At 46.3% G+C, this 9,616-nt stretch overlaps 1 protein-coding gene across 4 annotated transcripts in view; it reads right to left on the bottom strand.

The window, feature by feature from the left end:
* Nucleotides 1-323: 323 nt before the first annotated feature.
* The window catches only part of LOC144782290 (protein TASOR-like), an 865,833-nt gene continuing 856,540 nt past the window's right edge, over nt 324-9,616 (bottom strand). For 2 of the 4 annotated variants that reach the window (XM_078661579.1, XM_078661580.1), the window contains one exon: nt 324-1,378. In XM_078661579.1, the coding sequence (XP_078517705.1) occupies nt 975-1,378 (404 nt within the window). In that variant the 3' untranslated portion in view covers nt 324-974. Of the gene's footprint in view, nt 1,561-9,616 lie in introns of all 4 variants that reach the window. The other 2 variants (XM_078661582.1, XM_078661581.1) reach the window with 2 other exon arrangements.

The following is a 9,616-nucleotide window of genomic DNA, read 5'->3' as shown; positions in this document are numbered from 1 at the left end:
ATGAACGCTGACGGTACCCAATGGAAAGGAGGAGCGGGGCTTAGAGTCCCTTTTAGATTACAAGATCTCTCGGAGAGGCGGGGCAGCTTTGCTGCCACGCCCAGCCGAGACCTAAAAATACTAGACCTTAATGAGCATATGACAGTGTCGGGTTGCCAAGCAGGCCTGCAGTAGTCCCTTTCTTACAATCCTGGCGTGTTCCACAAATTGGGAATCTGAAGGCAGCAAAACTATCTCCAATCTATTACCAAAAACAAACGCTTTGCTTCCAGTTTTCGTTTTCAGATTTATCAGTCGGTCAAACAATTGACTACTAAGCACCATGTGCAAGAACAGTTTATTTCTGCAATAAAGTAGGCGCACTGTGGTTTTGTTCTTATTGTTCGAGTAAACCAAAATTCTGCAAATATTTAACACACCTACACTGAAATATTTACATCAATAAAGAAAAACACATTGTACAAATATGCAGGTTTCAAATATAAACAATGTGATATTCTTTCACAGAAAATCTGTGGTTTTGACGGTAATAGTTTACTTAAAACAAATATGAAGGTCTAGCCTTGCACAATTCTGGAATACATTTAGTTTCATATAAAAACACATTTCTGGATAAATTGAATGCTAAAGTACAATTCATATACAAATGCATAATAAAAGTGCTAAGGAAAGATATTTTTTTCCAAATACAATACAGTTTAAGAAATATTTGCAGATGCTTCAAATGTTACAGACCATCATGATTTACACAAGTTAGGAAACAAGTGGAGAATGAAATCGGCAACTATTTAATTTGGAGAATCGGATGCAAACTGTTAATTTATATATTTTAGAAAAGAAAGAAATACATTCATGAAATAACCCACAGATTTCTTTTCATGTTTGGAACCTGGCCTGGAACAATAACAATTTTACACTTAATCCAAGCAGTAAGGGGTTGTTTATCCTTTTCTCTCTTCACCATAAGAGGACTTTTAATGATTGGCATCTTGGTTATTCTGGCTAGCTGTCTTAGGATATGATGTTCCCAAAAAAGTCTGATGAGTGAGAACATTAAATGGACTTTCCTGGACACTGCTGCAAGGAACCTGCTCTGGAGCAGCTGTGTGCTTTGCACTGTTGCCAAAGGTGGAGGTAACAGATCTCAACTCCTCTGAATTGTTAGGAGGGGCAGTTTTTATCAAACCACTATTTGTCTTTGAGGTTAGTTGATGATCATTTTCAGAAGTTAGTTTCATATCTGTTCTGTGAGTGTGTCTGCTCTCTGTTGCAAGTGCTTCATTTGTTGGAGGCTTGCTGCAAACCTCAATTTGAGGAGTTTCGTCACCCGAATCCAAAGACATGTCTTCTTCATCTTTCTCGTCGTTTCCTAGAGGGACTGTATGCAAAAGAAATTCCTAATAAGAATGCAAATCTTAAAGCACATTACTCACATTGAATAATGATTTGTAAGTCTGTAATCCGACATCATGTCAGGGCCAAGGCTTGTCTTCTACCACTCCTGTTCCCCTCAGTCAGAAATTACAGTGAAAGTCAGGATTTTTCAGGTGCTAAAATCTTCTGCAAAATGCATATATGCTTAGTTTTGGGAAATTTCAAACCTCCGGTTTCAAAGGAGATGCTATCACAACAATCAATAGAATAAACAGCATTTCAAAACAATCAAAATAAATACCACAAACTCTCTACTGACAAAGTATCAAAATACTTGGGGAACATTTATAAGCCTAGTGTGTTCACGGCACTTGGCAGTCTTGAAATCTAGGCGGACAAACTGTCTCTTGAAATTTTAAAGCTAAAAGCAAATTTCCTGCTTTCAATTTCTAAATCAAACAAGTTACTTATCTTCAGTAGTGCTCTTTCCAGTGGATCCACAATTAATTGCACACTTTTCACCTTTTTAATTTCTCCAGGTGCCAGACTGGATCCAGAACATTTCCTAACAATAGCTGTTGGCCGGTGGTTCCATTGAACTCCATGACGACGTTGAAGTCTGTAGCAATCTCTCTCTGTCGCTGGAAGTGATGGTGCAACGCCATCCCAACACAATTATGTCAGTTTAACTTTAAACCTTTGGTGCATCAGACACGGATTACCCATCACAAACTGGAAGAATGAAAATGTACAAAATCTAACTTGGAACCTTTTAATTACCTTAAAGGTCCACTCTATAGCATGGGGAGGTGTGTGTGGGTGGCTGAGAGAGGGGGAGGGGGAGAAGTGTCTCCTTCAGAAAGAGCATTACCAAATAAGTAACATCTTCTTCTCTTGAGTTCTTGCAACTGCAGGTTCCTCACCTTTTGAACTGATGCCAAAGCAATACATCACAAAAGGCGGAGCGTCTGAGGAGTGGATTTATATCAGGAAATTCTGCAGGACCAAGTAAGCTAAATTGCCTTCCCTGCAGATTTGGTGAAGGTGTGTGTTCGGACCCCATGTGGCAACCTGGCAGATGTTCACCTGCAGAATGCATCTTGCTGATGCCGTCCTGGTAGCTTTGTCTCTGAGAGAATGAGCCCAAAGGAAATTCCATTTTAGCCAGGACATAGCATATGTTTATACACAGAACTATCCAGCTGGACAAGGTTACTTCTGGGCCGCCCTCCCCTTAGCACTGGCAAAGCCAATAAAAAGCTTGAGTGTGATCTTCTTGGGTTCATTCGGTAATGCCTCTTGTCGTCAGAATGGTGAGACAAAGAGAAAATAGCAGAGAGATTTATGGACTCATATGAAAGGGCAATACCACTTTCAGCATGAAAGAAGCACGAGTATGCAACACCAATTTATCTGGGATAAAGGAGGTATACGGAGGTTGCACTGCCAGCGCACAAATATCACTATATTGTGTTCAGAAGTACATGCACTGAGAAAAACTGTCTTGATGGCCAGTAATCTCAGAGAACAACTGCGCATGTCATTGTATATATTGCATATTAAGAACATAAGGACCAAATTAAGGACCCACTGAGACATAATGAAGAGTGCAGGAGAAAACACGTATGTGAGACCCTTCAAATAAACGCATTACAACTGGTTTCTTGAATAACGAAGCTTGATCAAGCAAACCGAGAGACCGAAAGGGCCAAGAATGAACAATTTTGTAGTGCCCACTGCAAAACCTTGTTGGGCTAGTGAAAAAATATTCAATACATCCAACAGCTTGGCTTGGCAGTCTCCGCATCTGGTCGCAAACTTCCCCCAAAGACCAGAATAACCAGATTTGGTAGGTGGGCACCTGGCCACCAGGATAACATCCTCTAGTGCAATAGGTAAATAAAACATGCTCATCTTCTCGCATGGAGGTGTAGGTTGTGGAGATTTAGGTGTAGGAAACTGCCCTGTTGCATAGACAGGATGCTCTCCTGAAGAGGTACCCTAATCACAGAGGAAGGCAATAAATACTCTAGTTCAACAAATCAGGGAACCACCCATCCACAGCTATCGGGATGATCAAAACCTGGTCCATCCTGATCTTCCTCAGAATTCTAGGCAGGAGAGGCCCATAAATTAAAGCTTACAGGAGTCGGGTGTCCCAATCCTTGCAGAATGCATCTCCATGTGACCCGCTTGGCTGAATATGCAGTGTGCAATAATCTTGACGGACCACGTTCTCAGCAGAGGAAAAAAGATACAACCAAGATTCGATGAGACACTCCAGATGAAGATGCCATTCATGAATAATCAGGTGAGGCCACTTAAGCTTGCCCCAACTGAAGCTTTGCAGGTCTACCACATGATTTGCCATCAGGGAGAGCCTGCGAAGGTCCACGCATTTCCAGAGAGACAGTGCAACCCGGCACAGCATCCATGACCCCACACCACCCTGTTTTGTGCAGTACCACATGGCTGTTGTGTTGTTCATTATGAACTGAACAGGCATCCCCTTGAAGGTAAGAAGGCCTTAAGACCTAACGGTCTCACACAAAGCTACAGCAGGCCTATCTGGTGCCTTTGCTCCATCAAGGACCAAAGGCCAAGCTCTTCACTTCTTTCAGATGACCAACTCAACCCAGAGATGATGCATCCACCACTAGTGTGATCCCTGGGCTGAGTAGGGAGAACTGCCTGCCATAGGTCAGATTGATGTTCAAATACAATCACTGAAGGGGCCTGGCTGTCTCCTCGGACCTGTGGCTGCTGTCCGAAAGCCAGACCCCGATGCTGAGCCACTGTAGACAGAGGATCCATTGCAAGGGTTGCATGTGCCAGTGGGCATGTGGGACCAGCAGAATGCACGAGGCCAAGAAGCCTCAGAACTGTCCACACTGGAGAAAAGGAGTGTACCCAAAACACTGGTATCAGCCTAAATGTCCTAGACTTTCTGTGTGGGTGGAAAGCCCATTAACACCACCATGCCCAGGATGGCTCATATAAGGGAATCCTACAAATAGGCTGAAAATGGGATTTCGGTTTGTCGATGGAACAACCAAGGGATGACAGAAATGTAACCTATGTCTGCAAGTGTCCCTGCTGCGTAAAGCCTGTGTTCTGCGATGCATGTGTATACACGTATGACCGACCTGCGAAGATGGACCACGGCTACTGACATCACCTTTGTAAACAACTGAGGCTCATGGGTAGAACGGTAAACTGTAAATGCCTGGACCCCACCATGAACCACAGAAAGCACCTGTGGCCGGCAGGACAGGCACATCAAAATATAAATCCTGCAAATTTCAAGGACCACATCCAGTCCCCTTGATCAATGGCAGACAGAATTTGGGCCAAAGTCTAAAACATGACCCTCTGAAGGAAGGTGTCAGAAGTCAAAGGTTCAGTATCGGCATGAGCCCTGTATCTTTTCAGAGCACCAGGAAATAACTGGAGTAGCACCCCCTGCATTTTTCTCTGCCTCAAGCACAATCTCAACAGCCCATTTCATCAGTGGGGTCTTCTTTTCCTGCACAAGGGTTGAGACATGACTAGACGAAGTCTTCACAAAAAATAGGTGGTATATCAGGGAGTGTATTTAAAGGGGGCAATGCAAACATATGCAGCATCCTCTGTCTATAAAAGATGCCTACACGCCCAAAGAAGATTATGTGAGGTGCATCCAGGCATAATGCCTGATCATGACACTGAAGCCCACGGTGCAGCCCAAACAGTCCATCATGTCTAGGCTTGCCTCCAAAACTTTGCCGCATCCTCTCCATCTAGAATTGTCTGAGAAAAGACATTTCTGAAAACATCAGGGATAGCTAGAAAGATCTCAATGGCCATATCCCATAGGACGTGTGTAGCGTCCCACACGGCGAAAGCTGTTAAGGGGGTTCAGTGCCAAACTGGCAGAGGAAAAGACAATTTTGCAGTATGCATCAATCTGCTATAACTCCGTCAAGAGTTCCCGTAGGGAACACATTGGGATTTACCTTGCTGCTGGAAGCCTGAATCACTAAGTTCTTAAGAGTTGGATGCTGATTCAAAAACAGGGATCTCCAGGGGCAGGCCTATGACATTTAGCTACTGTGCAACTTACTGGGATTGAACATGAGTGCCATCAAAGTTTGAATCAGGTTCTTGTGAAAAAGAGGGTATGAGCTCTAGAAAATGTCCTGGCTTCTGATATGGTTTTGTTTTCCTGAGGTGTTCTTATTTCTCATACAAGAATTCAGGCTATGCTACTGCCGGTAGCCTTGCATGCGATGCAGTTGTCCTGGAAGACGATGCAGGCTTTAAAAAGTATGCAGGGGAAAATTTGATAAATACTTGTGTTGTCCCTGCATGTCACAAGTTGTCGCAAGGCCACTTAAGTCCTCAAATGGGATTTACCAAGCCACATAAGTGGTGATTTGTGCAGCCTTGCATGTGTTGGTAAAGAAGAACAAGTTACTTACCATCGGTAACAATATATCTGTAAGAGACATAGATAAGTTATATATTCCTTACCTTAGAATTACCCCCAGGCGTCAGAATGGTTTCAGAAAGTTTTTCGTCAGCAGTATCTCTGCGCGTCGAAAGGTGATGTCGGTCGGCTCCACGTTCGTCGTTGGGGCTGGTATGATGTCACAGCAGCTACTTAGACGCCGAACTCGCACTCTTACATCAGTTCTTATACATGACATTCCACGCCAGAAGAGCAGAGCCATGCAAGACACTGACCACTGGTGCACAAAGCTAGGGCCCTGAAAGGAAGTCTTTAACCCTAGAAGTCAGTTCGCAGAACAAGGAGGATGGGTGGGGCGGTAAGCAATCTATAACTAATCTGTGTCTCGTACAAATATATCATTACTGAAGGTAAGTAACTTGTTCATCTGAAAGAGACAATTAGTTATAGATTCCTTACCTTGTGAATAGATACCCCAGTAATACCAACCCCAGAGGTGGGTCCACACACCAAGTTCACACCAGAAAGTCCTGGAGAACAGATTGGTCAAAGAAGCCATCCCTCTGCACTTGGCTGTCCAGGCAGTAGTGCTTTGTAAATGTGTGCAAAGATACCAACGTAGCTGCCTGACAGATGTCATTGAGAGGAACACCACATCCCAAAGCAGTACTAGCTGCCGTCGCCCTGGTGGAATGGGCGCACAGCCCCACTGGAGGCTCCTTCTTTGCCAACGAATAGCAAGCTTTGATGCAAAAAACAACCCACCTAGAGATGGCTGACAAAGAACTGGTCATCCACCCAGAATTGTTTTGTGTGATTCAAATAAAATAAAAGCGCACATTTAGGATCCAGACGGCGGAGCCTCTCTTTCTCCTTAGAAGGATGCGAAGGCCGAAAAAAAGTGGACCAAGTGATGGTTTGACCAAAGTGGAAATAAGTAAACACCTTGGAAAGAAAGGAAGGTCTGGTTCTTAGGACGCCCTTGTCTGGATGAACAGCCAGAAACTGAGGTTTTGAAGAAAGAGCTTGGAGCTCACTCACCCTGCGAGCAGAGTTGATGGCAACCAGAAAGGCAGTCTTTAAAGTAAGAACTATGAGTGGACAGTTATGGAGCGGCTCAAAAGGAGCTCACATAAGGTAAGTTAGAACCAAGTTCAAGTCCCACTGAGGCATTACGAAGGGAACAGAGGAAAACAGGAGAATAGAAAAGAGAAGGCTGATCAGGAAGCCTAAGAAAGGCTGAAATGGCCGAGAGCAGAGCCCTGCTGGGCCAAAGAAAGAAGGAACAAGAGAACATCAGAAAGAGGGGCAGAAAGGGGATCCAGAGCCTTTGCTGCGCACCATGCCTGAAATGTATTCCATCTACAGGCGTATACTGTCTTAATGGAAGGATGCCTGGCTGCCCAGGTAACATCATAAACTTTGGCAGGCAGGCCAAAAGCTGTCAACTGCCGCCGCTCAATCTCCATGAAAGGAGGTGGAGGCTGGACGGGTTCGGGTGGAGGACAGCCCCGTGCTGCTGCGACAGAAGATCCTCCCGAAGAGGCAATCTGATCAGAGGATCAATGGCCATGTGTAGCAGCTCGGGATACCAGACTCTTTGTGCCCAATCCGGAGCCACAAGAACGACTTGGGCCTGGTCGCGCTTGATCTTCAGCACTCTGGGCATACCAGCAGGATGTAGGAGGCCATAAGGCCCAGCAGACTCGGGGTCATTCTGACCAAAACCCGGGATAGTGGCTGAAAGATCGGACTCATAGCCCAAATATCATGGGGGATAGACCCGAACCTGCGTCGTGTCCAGAACCGCTCCAATGAAAAGGAGCTTCTGAGAGGGAGTCAGGTGTGACTTCGGCACATTAATAGTGAACCCCAGCGAATGCAGGACGTCCGCCATAGCCTGGAAGTGGGAGACGACTGCCTGGGGTGAGCCCGCCTTCAACAGCCAGTCATCGAGATAGGGGAAGACTGGAACCCCTGATTTGCGCAGATGAGATGCGACCACCACCATCACTTTCGTTAACACCCGAGGGGCGCTGGTAATGCCAAATGGGAGCACGGTAAACTGAAAGTGCTCGTGGCCTGCCGTGAACAGCAGGTAAAGCCGGTGGGCCAGCAGGACGAGGATGTGAAAATAAGTGTCCTGCAAGTCCAACGCTATCATCCAGTATCCAGGGTCGAGAGCAAACAGGACCTGAGCTAGTGTCAACATTTTGAACTTCTCCGTCCGGAGGAAGCGGTTGAAGTTCCTGAGATCCAAGATAGGACACAGGCCTTTGTCCTTCTTGGACACCAGAAAGTAGTGGGAATAGCAACCACGACCTACTTCTGGGGCAGGAACTCGCACAATGGCTCACTTGGCCAAGAGCGCCGTAACTTCCTGGTGGAGAAGGGTCAGATGATCCTCTGACATGTGATGGTACTGAGGTTATGTTATGTTATTTATGCTTATCGAGCGCACTGCTACCCTAGGGTGTGCTGGCGCTGAGCACTGGTTACCTGAGGAGCATAAGGCCTAGTGGTGAGAGAAGAACCATGTCTTCAAGCCCTTCCGGAAGGAAATAAGATCTTGAGCATTTCCAAATTGGAGCAGGAGTTCATTCCATGCCTTGGAGGCACAGTGAACAAAGCCTCTGCCTTCCCCAGTTAGTTTTTTTTAAAAGGGGGGGTTAGCTCTAGTTTGGACCCGGTTGACCTTAATGGTCTGTTAGGAATGTACCATGAAAGTTTAGATTTAAGGAACTCAGGACCTGTCCCATTCACAGATTTAAAGACAATACAGAGTGCTTTGAAGCGTGATCTTAGTGGTACTGGAAGCCAATGCAATTTCTTAAGTTCTCCCCTGACTGAGGCAGACCTAGGTGTTCTGGTCAGCAATCTAGCTGCCGCGTTCTGGACCACTTGCAGCCTGTTCAGATGTTGCTTTTGAACATTGATATAAGCTGTTGCAATAGACGCGACATTATGAGTGCAGTAACCACAGTCCTAAGGCTACTCTCAGACAAGAAGAACCTAATTTTCTTGATTATTCTGAGGACCATGAAGCTTGCCGAGGTCACCAAGCTCACTTGGTCCCCCATGGTGAGTTTATTATCCCCCATGATACCAAGATTCTTGGCTTTTCTTGAAGGTGCTGGACACAGGCCCAGATCCTCCGGCCACCACTCTGGTGTACACACACGTGGATTATTGCCAAGTTTTAAAACCTCAGTCTTAGCCGAGTTAAGCTTTAGGCAATTGGCGGACATCCAGGCTGAGATGGAACCCAAGCAATGGTGGCATGGATGGAGGGGTAGTCTCAAAGGGGAGGGAGTAGCCCCTTCAGACTATCTGCAAAACCCATCTATCCGACGTGATAGTGCGCCGGTGGGGGAGGTGATGGCGAATCCTGCCGTCCATTGGTGATTGGCGGCCCTGAAAAGTTGGACTAGGAGGGTTTGGAGGCAGCTGCAGAGGAGGCAGTGGTGGACTGGCCCGCTCGCTGGCCCCTAGACCCACGATGGTGGGTCCCAAGTCCCCGGCCGGACAGGGGCTGAGTAGCATGCACGGCCTGTGGCTCTGAGAGGAACGTGGCGGGGCACCCCATCCATAGCCACGAAAGGGGCAAAAGGCAGACTGTGCAGGACAGGTTGTAGAGAGGCCCAAGGACTTGGCCGTAGCCCGAGAGTCCTTGAAGCGCTCTAGTGCACTGTCTGCCTTGTCGCCGAATAGACGACGTCCATTAAAGAGTATGTCCATCAGGGTACTTTAGACATCCCCGGAGAAACCAGTCGACCTCAGCCAGGTGCAGCG

Source organism: Lissotriton helveticus, chromosome 9 (assembly GCF_964261635.1).
Source record: "Lissotriton helveticus chromosome 9, aLisHel1.1, whole genome shotgun sequence".
In the NCBI taxonomy this organism is placed as follows: domain Eukaryota; kingdom Metazoa; phylum Chordata; class Amphibia; order Caudata; family Salamandridae; genus Lissotriton; species Lissotriton helveticus.
The sequence above is the reverse complement of the archived record's forward strand: the minus strand, read 5'-3'. Positions and strand labels throughout refer to the sequence as shown.